The sequence below is a fragment of the Danio rerio genome, chromosome 23 (assembly GCF_052040795.2).
Source record: "Danio rerio strain M-AB ecotype USA chromosome 23, GRCz13ab, whole genome shotgun sequence".
Classification (NCBI taxonomy): domain Eukaryota; kingdom Metazoa; phylum Chordata; class Actinopteri; order Cypriniformes; family Danionidae; genus Danio; species Danio rerio.
The window spans coordinates 37,451,857-37,479,325 of NC_141043.1; the positions used below are offsets into that span (position 1 = coordinate 37,451,857).

At 37.0% G+C, this 27,469-nt stretch overlaps 1 protein-coding gene across 2 annotated transcripts in view; it reads left to right on the top strand.

Moving 5' to 3' along the window:
- plxna1a (plexin A1a) overlaps positions 1–27,469 on the top strand; it is a 423,762-nt gene that overhangs the window by 41,979 nt on the left and 354,314 nt on the right. For both annotated transcript variants that reach the window (XM_087307529.1, XM_087307530.1), the window contains exon 2: positions 12,750–14,143. In XM_087307529.1, the coding sequence (XP_087163655.1) occupies positions 12,956–14,143 (1,188 nt within the window). In that variant the 5' untranslated portion in view covers positions 12,750–12,955. The remainder of the gene's footprint in view (positions 1–12,749; positions 14,144–27,469) is intronic.

Sequence of the window (27,469 nt, forward strand, 5' to 3'; positions counted from 1 at the left end):
AAAAACCTGAATAAAGTGCAGTGGGCAGCGCTGTCACCTCACAGTAAGAAGGTCGTTGGGTCAGTTGGCATTTCTGTGTGGAGTTTGCATGTTCTTGCCAGTGTTTGCATTGGTTTCCTCCAGGTGCTTTGGTTTCCCCCACAATCCAAAGACGTGCTATAGGTGTATTAGGTAAGCTGAATTGTCAGTAGTGTATATGTGTATGTCCTGGTCCTCCAGGTTGTGGGTTGAGCTTTGGGCTAACAACCCACCTCATAAAAAAAATAGTAATAAAAAATAGATGTTACAGCTAAATATCAACTTCCGTATAAAAAGGCCCTGGATGGAAGTAATATATTTAATAACAAACAATCAAGAATGTAGTTTTTCCATATACTAACATGTGAGCATGATTGCAGATCTGATATTGGTTTTAAGCAACATTCATTCATTCATTTTCTTGTCGGCTTAGTCCCTTTATTAATCCGGGGTCGCCACAGCGGAATGAACCACCAACTTATCCAGCAGGTTTTTACGCAGCGTATGCCCTTCCAGCCGCTACCCATCTCTGGGAAACATCCACACACATACTCATACACTGCGGACAATTTAGCCTGCCCAATTTACCTGCACTGCATGTCTTTTTTATTGTAGGGGAAACCTGAGCACCCGGATTAAACCCACACGGACTCAGGGAGAACATGCAAACTCCACACAGAAACGCTAACTGAGCCGAGGCTCGAACCAGCGACCTTTTTGCTGTGTGGCGACAGCACTATCTACTGTGCCACTGCTTTGCTCGTTTTAAGCAACATTTCAACAAATATTTGGAAAAAAGTAAATTTTTTACATAAAATGTTCTTTGACAACAAAAATACTTACACAGCCGCAACAGAAAACGTGTGCATCTCAGAGCAACAAATGATCATTTGAATCAATGATTCATACATCCAATGATTCCTTCATAAATACTTGCTTTGATTGAATGGTTCATGTAATAAGTTGCTGGCACCTAGCAGAAGATTATTTTTATTTATGAAAGACCTAAACCTGCCAAGATGCCAGGACCATATTAAGAAAAAAAAACATATTGAGATATAATATTTTTTTTCAATATTGCACAGTGAGACATTCATTTGGTGATTTTTTTATTAAATTTTTTTGTATTAATAATTTTTCAAAAACTGGCATAAACATTTTTTTACTCTTTATAGCATTAGTAGAACATTTTACAAATAATAACTAAGAATTATTTACATTATTTTCCCAGAGATGGGTTGCGGCTGGAAGGGCATCCGCTGCGTAAAAAACTTGCTGGATAAGTTGGCGGTTCATTCCGCTGTGGCGGCCCCGGATTAATAACGGGACTAAGCCGACAAGAAAATTAATGAATGAATGTATTTACATTATTTTGTACAAATTTGTGAAGTAATGCTTATTTGCAGTACCACTTTTACACTGCATGTAATGTATATCCAATACCTTTTAGCATTAATAGATATTAGTAAATAAAATATTGTTTAATTTAGTTCAATATTCAACTTGCTTCACCACTGATTCACCAATAGTTGTGAAAATCAACTGAAGTTAAATCAAGTACTTCTATAATGCACCATGTAAACCCAGCACCACTGTATGCTCTTTCCCACATGCACCTGTTAATATTGTGGCGCTGTTGAACTCGCAGTGTGAAGTTGTTGGTGGCTCTTGGGGTGAAGGAGGGGGGCAGCTGTCATGGTGTCAGTGGGTCACACGCTAAAGAGTGACGCTATAAAAAGAGGACAGTGTTCTCTGGTTTTGGCACATCCACAGTGCAACAGGCCTGCTACACAATCACCTCCTCAGTGTCCTCTACTCCTGCAGACACCGGGCTCTCCCTGCTGCACGGCCATTAGTCAAACCCAAACAATGCCCACCCTCAGCACGAGAGAGCGGGGTGTAGAGTTAAAAGACCTGAATGGAGGCGGAGCGCAACTTTCTGTGGTCATTTAAATGGGGACGGACTGGTCTGGCAGTATTAGATTAGCAATTAGCGATGAGTGAGACGCATAGCAAATTATTTGTTTGTAAATAATCCAACATCTTCTTTGATGGTCTTTGATGAATTAGAGCAATTCCATGCACATGTCAAGCTTCCCATGAAAAGAGTAAAGTATTCACCAATACAGCAATTCATTTCTGCATTTTTTATTTTGTATACTCACCGGCCACTTTATTAGGTACACCTTACTAGTGCCAAATTGGACCGGCTTTTGGCTTCAGAACTGCCTTAATTAAATTTTTTTTTTTGGACCATTCTCTGTAAACCCTATAGATGGTTGTGCGTGAAAATCTAAGTAGATCAGCAGTTTTTGAAATACTCAGACAAGCCTGGTTGGCATCGACAACCACATTCAATATGCCACATTCAAAGTCCCTTAAATCACCTTTCTTCCACATTCTGATGCAGAGCGTGACCATGTTTACATGCCTAAATGCATTGAGTTGTTCCCATGTGATTAGCTGATTAGAAATTTGAGATAACGAGCAGTTGGACAGGTGTACCTAATAAAGTGGCCGGTGAGTGGCTGGTTTACAGTACTGCACAAATACTCAAAAATGTCTCTGTCAATGCTTTCAAACAATTTCATTTGATTTACCAAAGACACACAAGTGCCAATTTCACATCTTTCACGTCCATAATGGAGAGACGTCACATACATAACGAAGATTTTCCCTCATAAATGCAAAATTAAAATAAAAACATAATTTTTGTTCTATAGTGAGACAACCCTTATCCTGTTGATTAGCATTTCTTTGAGGGAGTTGTGCAGGTTAAATCACAGATTATCTACAAACTATGTTGGATACTGCAAACTCGCATAATTTTTTGGTCACATCCGTAACATGTTTATTCTCTTCATTTCAGATACAAAATATGTTTACCGATCAGAATTTTTCTGATTCCATAACTCTGTGGTCAGTAATTTTGAAAAAAACATAAAGAAATGTTTTAATATAAAGTGAACACATACTTCCTCTGTGAATTTGTTTTAAGTTTTTACTGCAAATGTCACATCCATATTGCTGGAATTGCATATTAACAGAAAAATGACGAAGAATACTACTTCTTAAAGTTGTAGCCTATATTTAGTTCTAAATGTTTAATTTATTTTCTGTAGCTTAAGGGAACACTCATTTGACAAGAGTTTGGTTTTACTAAGTTTGAATTCATTCAGATGATATTCAGTCTTGCAGAGCACTTTTCGCTTAGCTTAGCATAAATCCTTCAATCGGATTAGACTATTAGCATCTCGCTAATGAAACATTGCTATTTTCTAGATCTATAGGATAGGAAATATACTGTGTAATTATTGTGCCTGCTGCTTGCATGGTACGACAGCAAAGTCCCTTGAATATTGTTATATGAAATAGAGTGTGGTTTTTAGCCATATTAGAAAATAGCAACTTTTCATTTTGAGTTAATCTTTAGTAGGCTACATAATGTAACTACAGGGAAAAAAAAAAAAAATTATTTTGATTTTTTTTCTTTAGCGAGATGCTCATTGTGTCATCCGAGACAATGATTTATGCTAAGCAAAGCTAAAAGTGCTTCATGGATTTGAAAATTGTAAAACTCAACTGTTTAACTCATAAAATGAGCCTGTTTCCCACCCCCCGAAAAAAAATGGAGTGTTCCTTTAAACAGTTTAACATGCCAGCAACACCAGGGTCATGGGTTTGTTTCAGGGAAAATAAGTGACAAAATGTAAATGGTAAAGTATATGCGCTTGAAGGTCATTGTAACCTGATTTTAACACTGTGTACAGCTCACACACATGTGCTTTCAATAGTTTTTGTACTATTTAGATATCTGTGTATACGTATATGTGACCATGGACCACACTGGTTTAGTCATTAAGCTAAGGCTGGAAATTGACATGTATGATCATGCATGATCATAATGAATAATGAATAAATAAGTAAGCTTTCTATTGATGTTTGGGTTGTTTGAGCAAAAGTTAGATACAACTACTTGCAAATATGTAATCTAAGGTTGCAAAAAATCTTAATATGGAGAAAATCACCTTTAAAGTTGTCCAAATTAAGGTATTAATGCATTATACAAAATCAAGTTTAAGGTTTGATCTATTTACAGTTGTACATTTACAAAATATCTTGATGGAATGTTATCTTTACTTAAAATTTTAGTGTTTTTTGGCATATCATGATCATTTTAAAATGGTATTTTTGGCTATTCTCACAAATATACATGTCAAACATAAAAATGGTTTTTCATTTCAGGGTCACATATATGTAAATATATGTATTTTTCATGTTTTATTGTCTGGCAAATTGTTTGGAAACTAATTTGAAAAGTAATTAAGCTCCTGTAGTAGTCGTTTCTTCCATGAAATCCAAGAAATGTCCTAAAAACTTCCATCAACTTTCTTGCGCATTAGTACTAAAGAAATGGTTTTAAGGAACATAAAATATAGAATTATAAAATATCTGGTTCCTGCTCTGTATTATTTCCTGCTGAATATTCTCTCTCACTTGCGAAATGCGTTGCAGATGCAGTTTCTTGTCATCAGCTCTCAGTGGAACAGTTACTATTTGGCCGGTTTGGCTTTTTAAAATACATCTACATTAGGCTAAGCTAAGGAACTGCAGAAATTGCAATCCTTGGCACCTTTTAACCACCATTGTTGCCGTCAGCTCTTTATTTCTCCTCTTCTCTCTGGCATGAAGGAGTTATTTCCACGCCCAGTCGCACGCTTACGGCCTGCTGCATCCCTCTAAATCGCTATCCTCATAACACTCGCACAATGTCTGATTTAGCAGCACACTGAAGATTGGCCACGTCGACAAACTTGCATTGCTATATCATCTTTTTAGCAGAATGAGATGAGACCGTTTTCGCAGATCACTTCCCGCTGTCAACAAGTCATTGTTTTCTCTATTATCCCCCCGATCAGTGTAGCTCTGTTAAAATATCACTTTCGTTGGAGGTCTCACTGGATTGCGGGTATTATTGCTTTTTTTTTTTTTTTTTTTTTTTTTACAAATTGGAGGCTAAATCAAAGCTGTCTAGTTTTAATATTTCTACATAAATCAAAAAAACACTGGTGGACGTTTTTGTTTTATACTTTGCCATGTGTTATAACAGAAATGTAGCTTGTTGTTATCTTTTTTTCCAATGCAAATGTCATCCAGTGTTGTTTTTTATTTATTTATTTTTTTACATCTATTCATATTTAAATATTTATCCTGTACACATTTATGCATTGAGCAAATCTGACTTCCTAATTTGATTGTATTAATATATATTATGGTCCAGAAGTTTGTAAGTTTAGAGACATGACAATGGTGCTGGGTATTAAGGGATAGTTCACCCAAAAATAAAAACTACCTTACTTAAACCTTTGAGTTTCTTCTGTTTAACACACACAAAAAAAAGATATTTTGAAAAATGCTGGTTGTTGGTGCCCATTGGCTTTTATAGAAGGAAAAATATTGCTATTGAAGCAAACGAGTGCCATTTATCAGCATTCCTCAAAATATCTTCATTTGTGTTGAAATTAGGCCTGGGCGATATATGGCAATAATGCAATCTACATATTTATTTTCCATATTGAACGATGATGATATATATTTGGATCTAAGTTGTAAATGCTTTCAGATTTGAAAGAGTACACCAACAATGACTGAAGGCACAAAAATTAAAGGGTCCATTAAATGGCATAACATAGTTTATCTGATAATTTTTTTGGTGGCTGCAAATTTGATCAGTAACATCAACACTTTTAGATTCTCATTGTTGCAAATTTCTGCTGTGTGATTGGCTCTTATGGTCCCTATTACATTGAGTGTTACGGTATAGTACGGTTCGGTACACTTTTATGGCCTTTCCACTGTCAAAAGCTACCTAAAAACAAACTGTACCGTACCACTTTTGGGGTATCCTTCTAATCCTTTGATGCACAAGCTATAAAATAGATATAGAAAAAATTTAATTAGACGGGTCACTTTAAACCCATGTAGTGCATCAAAGAGTTAAAAGGGTACCTAGCACAACAAAAGGGTACCAAAAGGGGAAGCTAGATGCGCAGCTGAACGCTGTTGGTTTACAGAGAAGCGCCACTAGCTCGTGCACAAGTAGGAGAATGAAAACAAATAAAGTGCCAATTTTAAAAACACAGCCGAGACATTACACCGTAATAATATATACATATAATAACGAGCCATGGTCGACCTGAGCTCAAACAAACCTTGTCGTCGTCTTGCTGAACTGGTACAAAGACAGGAAGAAGAGGCTGTCCAAAGCGCGGGCGGTTTCGCTTGATTATTGAAGTGCTTCTGACATCCGATCCTTTCAGAAACGGACAAACGCAAAAGTGAAGCGTGAAAAAACAAAGGAAAAGCCTGACAAAACAAAAGAGCAAATGATTCTTTCAGCAACCTAAAAGAGGAACAAACTGCCATGTTTAAATATTATCATCGCCTTTTGGACTATTATGAACTGGGAATGACGGAATTACTCTCTAACAGAGGTTAGATGTGCTGGTGAAGATTAAAGACACAGGTGAGAGGTTTGCACTGACTGTGGGCTATATGTTGCGTGTTGTTTTTGAACCCAAATAAGGACTAAATGTATGCTGTGTTTAGTTTTTCTGTAATCGTTAACATATCAGAGACTGTAAGGGGCTGTACTGTATCTGTTCATATATGTTGCATTTATTTTATATAATTGCAGACATTAGAGTAGGCTATTTCACCCTATGCAGATGTAATCTAATCTTGCTCTTAGAAGGGTTAGTAATGAACATTTATACACAAGTATTTGTGTAAAAGCATCTGTTTTACAGCTTTACTTTAACATTTCCTCAAGCAAGAATGACGTTGTCTAATACTTTGTCGTACACCACACCCATTGGTACCCTTTTGGCAGTGAAACGCAAGCCTGATAAAGGTGACCCGTACTGTACCACTCAGTGGAAACAGATAAAGGTGACCCGTACTGTACCACTCAATGGAAACAGGCCAAATGATCAATATAGAGTAAAAAAAAAAAAGAACTTATAATTGTATTGACATAACTTTTATCGCGATTGGATACAATATCATTTATTGGCCTAACCCTAGTTCAAATGATGGCATTTTAATTATTAAAAGACCTTAGGATGTAAATTTAGTTAGGTCTAGGATAACTGTCTTTAGTTTGGATATTAAAGGTGCAGTAGGTGATTGTCTTCAGAAAAGTTAGTTTTTTGGTTGCCTGCTTTACTAAGGTGAAGTTGGTTTTATATCCACATTGGTTCATTTTTGAACAATGACGACCTGTGACATGCTCCCTATATTGTTTACCATGCTACTCTGAATATTTGGTCTAAAATAGAATGTAAGCATGGCTTAGTAAAAAGTGTAATTCCTGCATGCCGCCGGCCAACCACTAAGCATATAGTAGTCGCTTTAGGATAAAGCGCGTGTGAGAGTGAGACCAGCGATCCTTGCATGCATGAAATATTGGTATTGGTAAATGACATGATCGAGTGGGTCTCTGTCATCCTTAATGTGCGTATACGGGATTTCAGGAATAGGCATTGGACGATAACCGTGTTTAAAATATACCGCGGTTTGGAAAGTGAAGGTTTTAAAACTGTCAACATTTTCTGCTATACCATTCCTAAGGTATGAGTAAGATTGTTTTTATTTACTTTTTTTTTTTTTTAGGACAACAGTACCTCCAGCAGAAAAGATCTACAAAGATGCTGTTTTAAATTGTAAAAATCTGTGTTTTTGAAACAAATGAAGACAGCAAACGTTAATAATTCATTTGAATTATTTAGCCTGAGATGTTTACCACTCCAAAATATTTAAAATGTTTCTCAAAAGAAAATATATTAACCTTTTTCCTTAAGGGGAAAAAGGTTTTGTTTTTTTACCCAGACATTTAAAAGGAATATAGTTTAGAGCAGTAATCTCAATACCGTGGTACCGTGAAATTGTGATATTTATATCCAAGGTTACCATACCGTCAGAATCTTATACCTTGCCTTGCCTATTCAGGAGGCGTAACTTTGGACAGCAGGGGAGGGATTGTGTTTCAGAGTTTTGATGCTAACGGATAGCATTCACCTACTCCACCTTTTATATTAATGTCTAATATAGTGACCAAAATAGAGTAAATCACCTTTTAAAAGCAACTTGATGCTTCGGATAAATATATTTTTTCAGTTAAGCTGCAGCCTTTCAAGAGATTTTATTCCTTTAAAAAAGTTGTTCAGACCCTCCAATACTGAACGAGTCACTGATTCATTCATTCAGATTGAACATAAAAAAAGATGATTTTTATCCAGAATGATGCAGCTGGCTTTGCGTGTTTATTTATTTTATTATTTTTTTTATTGAACATACATGCATTAATATTGCTTCAATATTTGTCCTGCACACATTCTTTTGCTTTGTGCTTTAATTTCATTACACTAATCATACTTCCTAATTTGATTACATAGATTGGATTTAATGTGGATTTACATTTATTATGCGGTCCAGAATCTCTTTTCATGTTTTACATGCATGCTAATGGAACTGGTTATTAATTGTGGGTAGAAGAGAAGGACTGAAAAAGAGAACAGATAAAAGAAAAGACAGAATAAGAGGTACCAAAAAATAGGCATGGGAAAAGATTGTGATGGTATTATAAACTTGCATAAAAGTATCACAATTTCATGGTATCTAAAATATGTCCAGGAAAGAGAAAAACTTTTACAAGTATATTTTATTTTAAGAAATATTTGACATATTTTGGAACGGTAGCTTTTGATGCGGAGGCTTCTTTTCTGTTAGAGATACTGTTGCCCTAAAAAAACTATAATAAAATACCAATATAATACTATAATACCAACAAAATGGCCGCATAAAAACATGTAAAAAAAAAAAAAAAAAAAAACTGTAGGAACGGTATATCAGAAAACTCTGGCGGTTTTAAAACCTTGACTTTTCCAAACCCCGGTAAACCTCGAAACCGGTTATCGTCCCATGCCTACCTAAAATAAAGCCTAGCTGAATTATAATATGAACGACGGACAGAAGGAAATTTTCAGGTCCGATGGACAAAACAATAAAGAAAGCCCAGTCTCTCTTTCTTTCTCCCTCTCTTTCTCAGTGTGTGTGTTTGTGGATTAAGGCCTCTATGTATTGATGTATGTGAGTGTGTCTGCGTGCTTGTAATAGAAAGCAGATCCCCGCTATGCAGAGCCTCTCTGGGTGGTTTAGTTGTGGCCATCACAGAGTCCTGCCTTCCTTCTTACCCCCACAATGCTCAGCGATGTGACCTCCATGTTAAAAAGGAGCTCTGTATAAATTTGCTTAAGTATGAGGTGCCGTTTTCATGGCTTGTGCTGTAATTTATGTGCCACAAGCAATAAATCATCACGGATACCTTGGTCCTGCCAGCCATTTTCCAAGCCAGGCAGGTTTTGCTATCCTGAAGGTGCCATGCAACTCCCATACCTCCTCTAATTGATTCATCCAATTTCACCTTTATCCTTGGTGTGGGCCAGCTTGGAGCAAGTGGGTGGGATATCCTAATTGCTCTATCCCACGCAAATAGCACTGCGGTGCAGTATTATAAATTGCAGCACATGTGTATATTCTGCAGGACTTTCAGTTTATTATAATTTGCCCCTCTCTCTCTTTCTCTCCTGTTTATTTGTTTCATTTTCTGAGTTAAAATAAGTGGACACTTGGATCTGCATTTAAGCAGCTTCTACCCGCTCATTAGCATATCTTTGTCCCAGATAAGTCAAAACTCTGACAGCTTTGTTTTTATAGACTGTAATGGGTCAGGTGCAGCACTGCTAAATTCAATTTTAAGTTTGTTGTGGAGTTATTTAGTTAGTTACTTGATTATTTATAGGCAATTTTTTTTGGTGTGTTTTTCTACTGCTGGGAATTTGCTTTGACAGTGGCCCTGTATCATGGAGCCAAAAGCACCTCCGAGTGCTGATTCTGAGTCAGTTGAGCTGAGAAAAACTCAGCTGTGATGATCAATACAGAGGATTGAAATTTGGACTCCTGTCAGCACACCACATTACACTGTAAATGTGGTGAAATGATGTAAACTTAAAATAGCTAAAAATCAGAACTGTTTAGATCATGGGTCTCAAACTCAATTCTTGGAGGCTCTGCACAGTTTTGCTCCAACCCTAATCAAATACAACTGATCCAACTAAGATGTTCAATAGTATATAGTATACAGTACTATTAGGCAGGTGTGATTTGGATGTGGTTGGAGGTAAAATCTCCAATCTAGGAACTGAGTTTAAGACCACTGGTTTAGATGTTCTTTCAGATCTAAATTTTCAATGCAATTGCGACAGCTGTAAAAGGTTTGTTTAATTGTGTAGAGACAATTATGTTCATTTTGTTAGCAACTTTGCCTTAAACAGTGGATATTGCTTTATGAGATTAACCAAATGTATGGACTAAAGCTAATTCCCAATTTTATTTTCTAAGCCTACATCTTCCACTTGCATATTGAAAGAGAATGGCAACATACAGGGGGTGAAAATAAAAGCAACACACTACTACTATTTTTCATACTATCCACTACTATCTATTGTTTCATATATACTATTATGAGTTGATACTAGAGGTGCAGTAAGATGTAAGCAAATTCCCTTTACCTGGACCTTTACCTGCACACGTGTATGATCTGGCACAGCCGCTGCATAGTTGCATAGACCTCGCTGTAGCTGACGCCGATGCGCACCTCTTAAAAATGTAACTACATATCGCAACGACACATACTGTAGCACAAGCCTTGTGATCGGTCGACTTGGTAGCTGTGATGAATGTGGGCAGTGCTGAGAGCCACGAGCCCAATGGAGCGAATGCTTACAAGTGTAGAGTTCAGTGAAGGAGCTTTAGATAAAAACTTTTGTTTTATGTTTACCTTATGATTAAAGTTGTTGCATGTCTGCCGGTTCCTGCCTCTGAATAAGCAAGATTTAGCTACTTGTATATTAAGGTAGCATTCAGAAAAAAACAAAACACCCATGAAGAAACTCAAAACCTACTACCAGCTAGCGTTTAGGAAGTGTTACTGCAGGGCAATACAAACAGCGTGCAGAAGTATAAATGCACGGTTATGTGCAAGGTAGGCACCATGGGTCATTCCTGATCACTCGACGCAGAAGTATAAACCAGCCTTAAGGTTGTGGGGACCCTGGCAAGATTATGAATATTGGGCCAATTTTTTGTGAAAACGATGATAAACCACATAAAAAAGACAATTTCATTATTTAAGTGTATGAATGTGTACAATAAATCATTGAAGGCATCATCCACAGGGCACTTCATAAAATATGTTCTTTATTAATGTGTGCCAAAAACATTTTTTTAAGGAAAATCCTCTTCATTTGAAGTGGGGTTCTTAAAATCATGGCTTTGCCCCTATCCCTGTCCTTTCAACCAGAAGAAAGTCAAGACATCCGTACACCTTTACATGAACGCACAAAGCAGGGGAGTAGGGGTAGTAATGTGATTGGGGCTTAAGTCACATAATATGATTATCGTCTGAAAACTGCTGGCAATTGTTCTGAGCATGCCTAGTCCCCCTCCTAACCAGAATGATATGTATCATATTGTGCTACATCAGGGCTCCAATTCTTGAGGGTCAGTGTCATGCTGCGTTCAGCTCTAATCTTAACCAAACACACCCAAACAAGCCAATCATTGTGCAAAAAAAAAAAACAGGTTAATTTGGGATTGGAGTTGAAGAGCCCTGTCCTGCTGTATATGATGTATGTGTTTTTGCCTGAATGTGCATTTGCTCTCTTGCAAAGTTGTTTCGTAGCCTTGCACATGACAGTCAGCCCACAGTGTGGCTCACAGCATTGAGCGGTGAATGAGACCCAGAGGCAGTCTCCGCACTCAATAGTCTTGTGAAGTGAGATAAATGTCATCTGAGATACAATGATGCTTCTGTTTTGAACACTGGAGAAGGTCACAGCAGCAGACAGTCCCTGCTGCTGGCTAGATGAGAGGCCCGAGATTGTCCTTGTTTAAGTGGCTTTGCACTCTTGAGTATGTCTCTGGACACCCAGAGCTGCTCTTCCTCCCCCATGATCACATGAATGTCATTAGACTTTCAATTAGAACAAATTTGATGGATTGTGTCTCATTCCACAGCCCTGTGGTAGAGCCAAGGGGGTGTGGTGTCTGTACTGTGATTTTTTTTTTTTTTTTAAAGCCTCACTGCTTTCCCCTAGTTCAAGGGAAGTGCTTTTGTTTTATGCAGGGTCAAGTTGAATGGCTTCTCTGTGCAAGTGTGAGGAAATGAGAACGTTTATTGCTGATCCTTCTTAGCTTATGGCATTCTTCAAGGTGAATTGGTAAACTAGTCTACAGTTATGGCATCGCTCACTCTTTCTTTATTCCATACCTCCTTTACTCTCTCCTGCTCTATACTCGCTCTTCCTCTTCCTTTTTTGTGCCAGCTGAGTTGGCACAGACTGTGTGAAATATTTAAGGGCACAGCAGGTCTATCAGACGAGTTCTCAGTGTGGAGTTTGTGGAGTGCACTGCTGTCTGCCAGCTTGACACACTCATTAAATGTTGTATAGGATTCCACCCAGGGCCCCACTGTAAGATATTTATGTTTATGTATTATGAGTTCTTTTCCTCTTGGGCAGGCAGAACTTTTAAACTCCAGTCGAATCGATAGACAATGTTCTATTCAGTTTTTTTCTCAACACTCATGATGTGTTTTCTTCCCCTTTCAGGGCTAGCGGCCATGGCGCTGCAGATGATGGTGTAGACGACAGCTCTGTGCTAAGAGAGAGAGAGAGAGAGCAGAAAGGACACTGGGTCAATAAGTCGCTCTCCTCAACATAGACTGACAGACGCTGTCCAGGTTTTTTCTGGGACCAGGATCACAAAGGTGAACGTATCACCTGGCCTACCGCTTCCTCTAAGAAAGATACGAAAAATGCTGCCGTATGGTAGGGGGCACCTTCCGGCCTCTCTTTGTGAGGCCTTCCTCCTTCTCTTCTTCCTCTCGTTCCTCCCTCAAAATGGGGGGCTCGAGGTTAACCTCTCTTCCTTCCGAACCTTCACTCCACCAGAGGGAGGGCTTACTCATTTGGTCGTCCATAACAAAACGGGTGAAGTCTATGTCGGTGCTGTCAATTGGATCTACAAGCTCTCCAGCAACCTGACCAAGCTCCGAAGTCATGTTACCGGTCCTGTGGTGGATAATGAGAAATGTTACCCGCCACCTGGTGTTCAGTCTTGCCCTCATGAGCTCTCACAGACCAACAACGTCAACAAGCTGTTGCTTCTCGATTCAGGACAGAACAGGCTTATTGCGTGTGGAAGCACCTCACAGGGTATATGCCAGTTCCTCAGGCTGGATGATCTCTTCAAGCTGGGTGAACCACATCACCGTAAGGAGCACTACCTTTCTAGTGTCTCCGAGGCGGGCACCATGTCAGGAGTGGTTATTAGTGGATCCCAAGGGGAAGATAGTGGCAAATTGTTTGTTGGTACACCCATTGAAGGAAAATCTGAATACTTCCCAACTCTCTCCAGTCGTAAGTTGATGGCTAATGAGGAGAATGCTGATATGTTCAGCTTTGTCTACCAGGATGAGTTTGTCTCCTCACAGCTCAAGATTCCGTCCGACACACTTTCCAAGTTCCCTACATTTGATATCTACTACGTCTATGGTTTCAGCAGCGAGCAGTTTATCTACTACCTGACTCTCCAACTGGACACCCAACTCACCTCGCCGGATGCTAGCGGTGAACAATTTTTCACCTCCAAGATTGTCCGACTCTGTGTGGATGACCCCAAGTTCTACTCCTATGTGGAGTTTCCAATTGGCTGTACCAAGGATGGTGTGGAATACAGATTGGTTCAAGATGCCTACCTCAGCCGGCCCGGTGCCAAGCTGGCACGGTCTTTGGGTATCTCTGAACAGGAGGAGGTGCTGTTTACTGTTTTTGCTCAGGGTCAAAAGAACCGGGCCAAGCCACCTAAAGAATCAGCCCTTTGCCTGTTCACACTGCGTAAAATCAAGGAAAAGATTAAGGAGAGAATCCAATCCTGCTACCGGGGTGAAGGGAAACTGTCCTTGCCCTGGCTCCTCAACAAGGAACTGAACTGCATCAACTCAGTAAGTGACATTTACTAACTATTTTGGTATACTAACATGCAGGGTGCTATGTGTGCTGCTTATATTTGTTTTGACTTGTTTGCAAATGAATTGAAACACATAAAATCTCCCCAGATCAGTCCCAGTGTTGATGGGTGTTGCAGCAGTCAATCAATTTGTAATAAAAAAAATGCATGTTGTTTCCAGATTACTGGAGTGTTAAAGCAGTTGGGAATGTGTTGTCTATGTGCATTGATGCAGGCCCTGAGAATCTCACTGTTGTAAACAGAGAAACCTCCTCTCTCAATTAACTAGCCTAGCTACATCATTAGCTTAGTCCATAGGATTAGCACCTCGTCAATCTCTTGCCATATGTGTCCATTCCCCCTAAGTGATAATTGATTTTAAACTCTTAAACTTGTCCAGTTTTTGTTGCCCCAGTCCTCTTGGGACTTTTTTTTCTGGTGCCTGAACAATTTGGACAGCCACAGAGAGGCTAACGTGCAAATGCATAGCTTACTTGCTAATCATCAGCACTCCTAGCTGTGCTCTGTACATAGGCCCTCATAGGAAATGGCCAAGCCGGCAGTTCTACAACGAACACAATGCTCTAGCACAGAATGAGGGGATTATTCCCAGAGAACAGCCCAAATCCTCCCTTCTATTATATGTGCAGCATGTTCCTGGGTGATTCGACTGTACTCAGACATAGAAGAGGAAACACATTTTGGCTGATAGAGCGAGTCAGAGACTTGTGAGAGTAATAAAAAAATAGAATGATGGAGCTGGTGATTATGAAAGAAAGGGAGATGAAGGGAAGGAAGGCAGATAGGGATCAAGAAAGTGTGCCACATTTACTTCTCATGTTGTATTATGATATATTATGATGCAGTGCTCGTGATGTGTAGTTATTGCAATATCTACAGTATTTTGTCATAACACTAGTGGGTTATGAGTTATTACATTTCACAGGCAACTTTTATTAAATGGCTCAAATGAGAAAACTTAATATTTGCCTTAGTTAATAATGGCAATATCTGGTATGATAAAACGTTTAGAGGCACATACATCAAAGCTTTAAATTTCAAACTAATTTGTTTTGCCATCCATCGCGTGCTGAATTGCAATCGCTGTCAGACTACATATCACAATTTGAGCTGCTATTCAAATAACATTCTCGTTTAAAGGCAGATTGAAACCTTTTATTTATTTATTTATTTATTTATCTATACCTATATTATGTATTTTATATCTTGTTTTATATCTTTTGCATTTTAATTAAAAATGACTTAAATTATTTTATTTATTTCACTGTTGTCCAAAAACCGTGGACATTAGAAACCCATTGACCCTATTAGTTGGCTTCTGGCACATTTTTGAAATTACATTCATGGTCCTGTATTGCTTAAAGCAAGGTTCACCAATCTCAGTCCTGGAGGGCCGGTGTCCCTGCAGGGTTTACCCCTAACTTGCCTTAACACACCTGCCTGGGTGTTTCAAGTATACCTAGTAAGACCTTGATTAGCTTATTCAGGTGTGTTTGTTTAGGGTTAGAGCTAAAATCTGCTGGGCACCTGGTTTAAAGTATATTTTGAGACAAAATAAGCAATTTGCTACTATAATCACTGCTACTATAGATGTAGCTATAGATGACGGGAACCGGCAAATGTTACAACTTTAATCAAAGTAAGCAAAACAAAAGTTTTGTGTTTTTGTTTAGAGCTCCTCCGCAGTACTCGACACTTGTTAAACACTTGCTCCGGTCCCGCGGCTCTCTGCCCTGCCCATACTTATCGTCATTACTACTCTGACCAAATTACAGATCTTGCACTCTGCTTTGTCGTGAAGTTACATTTGTTGAGAGGTGTGTGTGTTAGGGTCCACATCAGGGTACAGCGAAGGCTACATCAGACCGACCACCTGCACTCGACGCAGTATTAATTAGCCTTAAAGTGACACTTTGTATGCAACATTCTCTAACAGCTCCCACTTGTGGTTGATAAGCCTGTTACTAGCAAAGCAGATCGCACTGTTCTGCTCAAATACATTTCTGTTTATCCTCACAGTAGAAATGGGTGGGACTTGTTGAGCATGTTCCTTAACAGTGCTGATTTGTCATTGTGTTCATGTGCTCAACAGAAAAGACTGATTGGCCGTGAAGGTCATCAGTTCACCAAACTCACGTTGTTTACTGAGTGTAACCACAGATACAGAAACACTGGACTGTTTTAGAGCTGCTATTCATCAGCGGATCGCTCGTATGACAGCTTATAGACAAACTAGCTGGTCGACGTGACTGAAACACTTCAGTGATCCAGGATCTGTAGTTACACTTAGTAAACAGCGGTGAGAGGTTGCTTCACCGATTATTCATTTATCGAAACAAATGGTGTGATGTTGTGTTTTGTTTTTGCTTCATACAGTAGACCAATACAATGTTCTTGTTGACAACATGTTTGACAGTTAAGCTTAAAGCAGAGTAAACCTGACAAAACGGAACCCCTTTCAAAGGCGTTTTTTTAAAAATGATTTTGAATTTGGAATTATGTTTTACAGGAGTGATCTTGACCCGCACTCACATTACATTCAGGCCTGGGCACGCTTACGTCATTGATAATTCGCTATTCAGTAAGTACTTTTGCTCAGCACAGTGGAGATTTCTTTAGTTATATTGTTTTAGTCGTTTGGGATGCGGTGACACACAGTCAAATATTTCGCTAAACAGATCAGCCACTTTTTATGCTCATAAACAACCTTAAAGTCCTCATGCTGCAGGATTTATGAGGTTTGCTAAAGGTGCAGCTGTCGTGCAGTGAGGGGTTTGCGTCTTTAATAATTTACGACAGTTTGCGTTCATTGAACAGTAAGAGTGATTAATAAATCCATATGAAACAATCCCGTAATAGTTTCAGTTTCAGGCTCCGGCGTACTTTGCCGAAGTGAACTACGCTCTGGCACACCTCTTTCAACCAGGCCAGGGCCGGCCAACTGAACCATGCTTGAGCATGCTTGAGCCCAATTCAGAGCACTCACACTTCTCAAATGATCCGGGAAATGGGCCTGGGCACGGTTCGGATAGCATAGTGTGAGTACGCCCTAAGAACATGCTCAACAGCACTCAAATGTTAGTGGAAAATGGATGTTTTTTTCAATTTCAGTATCGATTGGTACTGAATTCCAGTGTTGTGACAACCCTAGCGGGATTGTGTATTGAGTTGCTAACCCAAATTTTCATGGGTGATTTCAGGCAATTGCAACAGTGGAATTTCTCAAGTTATTCTACCACTGATATATTTATAGTTTGAAGAAACTAGCATAGTTCTGATTTAAAGAAGTGCTTTAACCAAAAATTATTATTTTTTTGTTTTAAAATACTCAGCCTCAGGCAATCCACAATGTAGGTACCCCTTTTGTTCAGTAGAACATTAGCTTTTTTACTGAAACCATGGTGCTTAGAGATTCATAAAATGCAAGTGAGCAGCTGAGAGTGAGTAAATTAATAGCAGATTTGCATTTTGGTGTGAACTATCCCTTTAAAAGTTGCCTTTGTAGTGCATTGTGGGTAGTGTAAACCATATGTTCCAACGGTGATTTTGATGATGGAAGTGGCCGCAGTGGTAGACTCAGTCAACAGATACCTGACAGTGGCATTAACGATAATAACTGCTGCCATTATAATAACTGGCCTGGAGCAATCTGCCTTGGTAATGATGGCGGCACGGCTGGCTGAATTGGATGAAAAGATAACGCTCCGAGGGTCCTCCACCGGCAAGGAGCTTCCAGCTTATGAATAATTCACCCTCACTCACCTTGTGTTATTCATTTATAGCCCATCACAATCAGCGCATGATCAAAAATCCCTCTGCCTCCGCGCTCTGCTTACAAGCAATTAATGTTGTCATTTTCCAATCACAAAGCACACTTTCATAATTCAGAAGGCTTTAGGGGGAGGTAGACGCGCAGACAGACGGAAAGCCGACTGGAGCGGGACAGACGAAAGATGTGCGCGATCGGACAGACAGACCGTAAGCGCTTTTGACGTCTTTCTTCTGCCCACCTGTCCCGTTGCTCATGCTAAAGCTATGCATATATGTAAATGAGAACCCGTACATGATGGTGCTTGATTACCATCTGCGACACTGTGTTGCAATCCATCAAGGACACGTCAGCAGAGTCAGATCATAATTACACACAGACTTCTCTATTCTGCTCCTTATCCAGCTTGGCTGTGTTGTTGATACGCAGGTATTAATATCTAACATTGCGGCTACAATTTTTTTTTGTGTAATTTATTTTTGATGTTGAAACATGCAGTTGTTACACTAAAGCAGTTAAAACACAAAAACAGTTACTTGTTTAATGTCTCTTGTTTTATTAACATTAATATGTGTTTTATTACTTATTAAAAGTCTTTTGTTTTATGTTAGAAGTCTTTCGGTACTTGTATCATTGTATATGTTTAATTCAGATGTTTTTCGATCTCTTAGTTCATCTTAAAAGTGTCCAAATGAGAGAGTTTTGCAATCACAGTCGTATCTTGCAGTTTAATGGGAAGTAAAAAGTTGCATTAAAAATTTAAATGGATAAAAAATAGTTTGGATAACTGAGCACATATTTAACTGATTCCTTTTGTGATTTTTATGTTGCATTTTGTAGTGCATTTTAATTCGTGAAAAATGAAAAATGAAATAAAATAAAATAAGTATATAAATATATATATATAAATAAATAAAACAAAATAAATATTACACAGGGTTTTAAATTGTCTTAAATCTACTGAAATGTTGTAGGTCTTAAATCTTTTTCTAACAGGTCTCAGTTTACCTTTGTTCATGTATAGCTGTCCAATCTGGTCCTTGACACTCATACAATCACCTACAATCCCAATCTCAAATAAACTTTTTATTTAAAAATACCATTCAATTACTTTCCTTACAGTGACATTTGCCTTAAAGTTCTCCATTTATTTACTGCTGAGGAGACCGACCTGATCTATATTTTTATTATAAATTATTATTATTGTAGACTTATTGAATAGTATTCACATTTAATATATTATTGTAGACAGCTAAGTTTTGTTCTATTCTTGGTAAGGGTTATAATGTTTGTGAACGGATATGTTTTATCCATTGGATATATGTTGGATATATGTTTTGTTTATTTAAATAATATATATTGTTATTATTATTCTATTAAATTGTAATCATTTTTTCATAAGGTAAGTGAAAACCGTTTCTATCAGGGATATTCGAGGAAAAAATTCTTAGCATTCAGCCCTGTATAAAAAGTAAATAATGTCTTACTTAAAGGTCTTACAATTTGTCTTAAAGCCTTAAATTCAACTTGGTAAAACCTGCTGAAACCCTGTTATATGACAAGTAATGGTTAAATTATAACACAGTGTGAAAACACACCAAAATGAAAGTTGTACCATTGTTTACCATCCTTTTACTTGTTCAAAACATATTTGAGTTTCTTTCTGCAGTTTGCTGCCACCCATTTTTTTCAATTATATATATTTTTTCTACTATGGAAATTGATGGGTTGCCATCGACCAGCATTTTTAAAATATTTTCTTTTGTGTTCAACAGAAAAAACAAAACAATTCAGTTTAAGACCACAGGAGGGAGAATAAATGATGTCATTTTCATTAATATCTCTTTAAGTATACTTAAGCAATTTGCGCAAACTCAATTCCATAATTAATTATAGGACTGTATAATATATCGTTTCAACATTGATATTGCAATGTGATCATTAGTTGAGTCTGGATTATAATTAATAATTTTGCAAGTGTTTTATCAGCCCTGTGACTTTGTGAGGGTTTTTTGAAAGCATTTAGGCCTAGGAAAATGTATGTTTGTAACTTTGAAAATTTAATAACAGTTAATTTTATGGAATTGTTTATAAAACAAAGACTATGCAGTATTATTTTACATTTGATTATTCAATTAGCATATGCTTGAATACAGTTCTACTCCTTGGGAAAACAATAAAACGCTGTATATTAAATTATTATATATTTGACTTATTTTATTATTATTATTATTATATTTTTGCTTGTAGATTGTTTATAATACAAATATTGTGCTCAATAATATAAATATCATGCTTATTATACAAGACTTATTGTGCTTAAGTGTTATACAAATAAACTTGAATTATATTTTATGCACTCCCCTACAGAATCTTCCCAGTCAGTTTAAAAAATGATAGATTCTTTGCAAATTATTCAACTCCTCTAGTGAAATTAATGTACTTGCAATGTGTAATTTTTCCAGGATCGTGCAGCCCTAATTCATTCTTACCTTTATTGTATTGTGTCTTTTAATAATGTTTGTACTAATACAAGTTTTTCTTACTTCTGTTTAGTCACATTCACTTGAGTCATTTGCATTTTGTTGGCTTAACTGGATTTGTGAGAACTTAACGTTTTTATTCTGTACCCATTAACACTCCGTTCCTATTGTTTCTGGCCCCACACTACTCATCCCAATTGAATTACAGTGTAACTGAAATATACAATAAACCTATTTGTGCAGTTTGTTCGCAAGAATTTACATTAACTCAAATCGTTGTGGTTAGGTAGCTAGCAGTAGATTGTGTTATTGTACAGTAATTGTCAGAGGGTCTACAGTACATTTATATACTCAAATTTAATTCCTTCCTCAACCCAACCACAGCCTCTATTCTTCACCACAATGGTAACCTCAAAAACATAACAGAAACCTCTGTTAATTTAAATATAGCACAGTTTCCCTACATTAAAGGAATATTTCACTCAAAAATGAAAATTTACTTGCTAAGTGGTTTTAAATTTTGTTGATCACAAAGCAATATATTTTTAAGCAGGCTGAAAACCTGTAACCATTGACTTTCATAGTAGGAAAAACGAATGCGTGGATACGTAGTTACAGGTTTTTAGTATTCTTCAAAATATCTATTAATTAAATATCTATAAAAATTTTGTATTCAACCGAAGAAAGATGCTCAAATTGGTTTGGAACATGAAGGATGAGTTAACAATTACAGAATTTTAAGTTTTGGGTGAATTCAACTCTAATCTTGTGCAAAGGCACATACACAACAACACCATTTCACCATTTATTTTCCTTGCAGTCTGAGCAAATCATGCTGCAAAATTAGAAATCCGCCAATTTTGCTTTAATCTAATTTAGTCAGGTTTAATTTCTCGTAACTTCTTTCTATTATGTACAAGGAACTTTCATTAATATCTGAATATTTGATTTTACAATGCAGAAATGTTATTCATTTCACGGGTTGAATATTTAGCTTTTTTTAACATTATGCAATCCTTTGTAACAGAACAAATGTACTCATCTTTTATTAATACACTGCATTTAATAAATGTTTTGTTTTGGCAACTCAATAAAGTATAATCAAAATGTATTTATTTATTATATATATATATATATATATATATATATATATATATATATATATATATATATATATATATATATATATATATATATATATATATATATATATATATATATATATATATATATTTTACACATTTATATGTTGTAAGTTTGAATGTGTTTGTTTTAAATGTAAGTAAATGTACATTTGGTACAAACACTTTTGGTAATATACAGCTGTTCCAAACAAACAGTTTCTGAGAAATCGCTTGTACGTAAATTTTTTAATCAATTCTAAGTATTTTTTTAACAGCAGATGGTGGTGTATGGTTTACAAACAGCTCTACTTTGCTAGCATTACAGTTCTTACAAATACGACTTAAGCCTGAATTAATAATTAATTAAATGAATAAAGGTTGAAGCGAGCTACAAGAGTGTTTATACAGTATTGAACTGTGTTTACAATATTCTCGTGGAATTCATTTTTATCTTTTACATGACTCCAATTTAGGGCTGCACAATATTTCTTTTCAGCATTGATATCGCAATGGGCAAATTGGCAATCGTCACATTGCAGGATCTGTAATGTCAGTTCAGGATAAGCTCAGTTTTAGTTCAATCATCCATTAGGAATTCTGAGTCGGATTATAGTTGATCAGGAACCACATTGTAAAGTTTAACATTTAGACAGTGAAAGTTTTTCATTTGCTTGTTTGCTTTGTTTTTAAGTTCTTTGTCTGTGAGATTTCAGATGTATTTAAACCATTTGTGTGTAAGAAAGGATAACATTTGTAGTATTTAAAAGAAAGATGAATTGTTTATTTTTATACAATGAAGATTATGCACAGTGGCGCAGTGGGTAAGATCGCTGGTTCGAGCCTCGGCTGTTTCTGTGTAGAGTTTACATGTTCTCCCAGTGTTCACGTGGGTTTCCTCAGGGTGATCCAGTTTCCCCCACAAGTCCAAAGACATGTGCTATAGGTGAATTGGGTAAGCTAAATTGACCGTAGTGTTGGTGTGTGAATGAGTGTGTATGGATGTTTCCCAGTGATGGGTTGCAGCATGAAGAGCATCCGCTGCATAAAACAAATGCTGGGTAAGTTGGCGGTTCATTCTGATGTGGTGACCCTGGATTAATAAGGGACTAAGCCGAAAAGAAAATGAATAAATGAATGATTATTCAATTCCTGTAGTGCAGTGGTTCTCAAATTTTTTTTCATCAAGTACCACCCCAGAAAAAAATTGTCTCTCCAAGTAGTTGAAATAAAGTAGCGTAGTAGGCCCAGTAAAGCAGGTACAACTCTGCACAGTTAAAAAAACGTGGCAGATTACCTCAGAAATATAGGCTATATGTCATATATGGCATATTATATACAAAATTTTTGCTAAATTTTGAAATGCGTAGCATATACATGACATATTTTATTCCTCCGCGTACCACTAGTAGGAAGCCTGCGTACCACTAGTGGTACACGTACCACAGTTTGAGAACCACTGCTGTAGTGGAATGAAGTTAGGACTCTCCAGAAAACTGTATAACGCTGTCTGTTTGATTTATTCAGATTATCTGTCATACAAAATCATCCCAATCGATATAAAATGATAAAAGCTTTCAGAATTAAGCCATTACTCATTTAGTGAAATTATATTCATATCACAATATATAATTCCAGAAAAACAAAACATTGCAACGTCAGTTTTCTCTAATATCGTGGAGCTCTCTTTCTTGTAAGCATTTGGGTGTATGGTAAAGTAGCTTATAGCACTATCTGCGGTTTAAAACGTAGCTCAAAATTGATTCAAGAGAAAACAGCGATACATTTTAGAAAAACTCAGAATCGACGCAAAATCTTGAAAGATTTTTCGCAAGAGCTCTATTACACTGACCGTGGTACTTAGTGCACTGTAATTCATTTCATTTGCCTTTCCTTAAAAAAAAAAAGTGACGTTTATAATGACCCTTTTGCTCATCCACAGCATGATTCAGATTAATTCAACGCAACAATACGAAGCAGCTTTTTGGAAGCCGAAAATCAAATATGTAGTTTGATGCCAAAGTGGCCCATTCAAATGCTGATCTTATATTTTCAAACCTATTGATCTACAGGATATAGAGATGATTCTGCTGTGATGGCGTCTCCATGTCTATTTCCACTTCTCATGCGTCAGACTTTTCTCCAAATGCTCTGAATTTATGGCGGCTGTAACAACAGAGGAACTTTTTAAAAGTTCCAGGTCACCTTCTGTGCCAGATGCAAGCAGGTTTCCAGCCATCTGAAATTTAGCTGCAAAAAAGGGGGGAGAAAGCAAAATAAAAGCGTATTAGCATTGCTAATGAGCTTTTTAATGTGTCCATAGGTGATATTAATGAGCTCAGCAACGATAACAACAAACAACAATACACACTCGGCACTTCCAAACTTGAAAACCGAGAGTGAATCACGCTTTTGGGAAAACATCCCGGCATTATTGAGCGACTTGCTGATTTTGTGTGAGTCTGAGGTGATTTTTTTTTTTAACTGATAAAGGAAAATATGCCAGGATCGACTCCTTGCCCTTCGCTCTTTTGCATAATTACATGATCACTTATCCTGGTTGATAGCTCGACTGGTGGTTTTGATTGCTAGCTAGCATTTGGTTCTGTTTTCCCCTCAAACCGAGCGATTTTTCAGCCTCGTCTTTTAATCTCAGATGCTATTGAAAACTTCCCAGATGAAAGACTTTGCGATTTAATCATGACATTGAATATCATTTGCTTGCTGTCGGTGTTCACTTGAGTTCTTTCTGACTCCCCGAGGAACCGCTCAAGGAAATGAGAGAACAAGTCTTCACGGACAGGCAGAAAAGAGATTGTACTGGATTACACTTTAATGGCTTCCCATCTGTGCCTCCTTCCCTGTAGGGTATTGATCAGAGATGACTGGATATTGAAAAATCATATTGATGAAACTATATCCTCCTCAGGAGCCTTGGGGCCAATCGTTTTTTTTTCTGCAAAAGTCTTATTTATTAGGCTTTGAAACACAGGTTTGAGATTAAGGGACTCCTCTGCTGATTTTTATTGCTTAAAGGGGAAACAAAGAAGAAAGACTGATTGTAAATATCAATTCGTACTAAGAGGTTACGTCAATACTGCTTTGCTGTAATAGGGGTTTGGTATTTGGCACAATGGAAAAAAGGATAATGAATCAATTCTATGCAGAAATTGATTATAAGTTTTACAAATAATTATGTACACCTTAAATAAATGATAAATGTTAAAGTAGCATAGTTTACCAATAATAAAAATAAATGAAAATTCTGTTTGTGAATGTTTTTTAAAGCATGTTTATTTATTTATTGGGAATTTGAACATTATTTGAATGTTTTTGTTAATAATTATTTTGTTTAGTTTATTGATACTATTGGTGTTCGTTTGAAAATATTTTTTATATGTAAAGCATTTTGTTCCTGAAATATTTGTGTTAAAGTTGTATTATATAGACTAATACACAAACATATACAATCGAATTCAGAATTATTAGCCCCCCTGATTTATTAACCCCCGTTTATTTTTCCCCCAATTTCTGTTTAACAGAGAGATTTTTTTCAACACATTTCTTATCATAAAAGTTTTAATAACTCATTTCTAACAACTGATTTTTAAAATCCTTTTAAAGCGACAATTAAAGGCTTAACTAGGTTAATTAGGCTAACTAGGCAGGCTAGAGTAATTAGGCAAGTCATTGTATAATGATGCTCTGTTCTGTAGACTATAAAAAAAGCTTAAAGGGGCTAATAATTTTGACCCTAAAATGTTTTTAAAAAAATAAAACTGCCTTGATTCAGCCTATATAAAACAAATAAGACTTTATCCAGAAGAAAAAATATTATCAGACACACTGAGAAAATTTCTTTGATCTGTGTGGAAATATTTAAAAAAGAAAATAAAGTCAAAGGGGGGCTAATAATTCTGACTTCAACTGTATATATGAGCGATATCACACTTGTTATGGTGTGATATGGCTGTATATCAGCTCTGGTGGAAGGTATGCGTTGGCTCGAGGCCACAGACCGAGTGCCTTAGTGTCCCACCAGTGACAATATACAGCCTTATCGCACTGCTACGAGTGTGACATTGCGTTCATACAATAGTTTGACGACATAATCGTATAAGTGAAAAAGAATATCAAACACAGAGTCTCAAGATCCTTTTGTAGGCAGAACTACTTTCTTCCACCAATCATTTACATCTGCAGCTGACGTCAGAATAGCAGAAACCGTTGCTACTTGACAAACGTCACTTTACAGCTAGTATTTGAATAATTCTCTAGCGTTATGTCTAAAGTGATGACAAAACAGGTGATTTTGCTCACATTTTAAGATTATATGGCTGAACTGCATGAAATGTCATCAGTCTAGAGACATTTATTTCTCTGTTGCAATCGGGATATCACAGTAATTAACCCTGAAAAGTCAAAGAAAAGCAAACACTACCAGATTACTATGTTATAAATACAGCACTACATAATTAAAAAGAGTGAGATTGACTTAGAATGTCACTTGCCTGTTTTATGATGATTTGATCAGCTGTAGTTTGTAGTTTTACGCTGAGTTTTTCTTTTCTGAGGGCTTATTATGCGGTCTCTGTTGCCATCTTGTGGCAAAACGTGAGCTGTCTTTGGTCTTCTCAGTATGACAGGCTGAAGGTTGTCGATGTGCTGAATCTCTGAAATTATAAATATTTAAAATAGGCATTATCTTTATAAATAAACTTCATAGTTTCAATCTAAACAACTACATTCTCGCCTAAAAAAAGCATCGAAAGTAAATTATGTTGTCCAACAGCAGCAATATTTGTCAAACTGTAGTAAGTTTATTTATCTGCTGTCACTGTATGTGGGCTGAGTGATACAAATGGATGAGGAGGCTGTATAAGTGCTGTTATTTCAGAATATCACACAGCTATCAGCCAATCAGATTCGAGAACCAAACAGGACTCTTGTGTGTATGTTTATTTTTCTTTTTAAATTTCTTTTTATTTATTAATTAATTCATTTCTTTATTTATTCATTCCCATTTGGACGTTTGATTATTAATACAGTATTAAAATTACATAGGAGGGCAGGAGCTGGAACTGAAACTGGCTTACAAAGTGCAAAAACATAATCTGAGCATCCAATATCATATCACCGCAACCCTGTGTATATTACAGCATTATGAATGTTCCTGTAATAAACCATAATTGCCATTTCTTGCACCACCGTACCCTTAACACAAGCCATTCAGCTCAAACGAGGCCTCATGAGCGGGCAAATAAAGTGTAGACAACTGTATGAGCTCTCTGTGATGGTCATTTTAAATCGATAAGTCAGCCAGTTAACTGGGTAGTAAGAAAAATGAGTCCCCCCCGCCTCCCCTCCGCAGCCGTTCAGATGGAGACTGTGTGTGTAGGTTGCAAATCTCTTAACAGGTCAGGCTTGGAGAGCTCGCCATCTAATTGTCGGTGTAATTATTTATTGATGTGTGTTTGTGTGGGACCCGCGTGGAGTGTGTGTGTGTGTGTGTAGGTGGTTGTTCAAGAGTGCTGTGCGTGTGTGTGTGTTGGTGGATGTGCGCCGTTATTTGCCAGCTGTATTTGTTGTTTCCTGTGGTGGTGGGCAATGGGATGAATCCAGAGAACATCAGTCTATTTCATATTGCGCAAAGGCTTGAAGACAACAGCATGCACAAGCCGGGAGAAGCCAGTTATACGTTCCCTGGTGAAAAGAGATGCTTAGATTTAGGCAGCATGCATCTATTTGCAGGTTTTTTGTTGAGGGTTTAGTTATTTTGAGAGATGTTTTGCTGGTTGAAAAGGGGAACGAGGACCGCTTCCACACTGAAAAAAGAATATTCTTTGTATTTACTCAATTTTTTAAGGTTAGTATTTGCAAACAGTTAAATATGGGTTCAAATTAAACAAACAAATTTAATTTAGTAA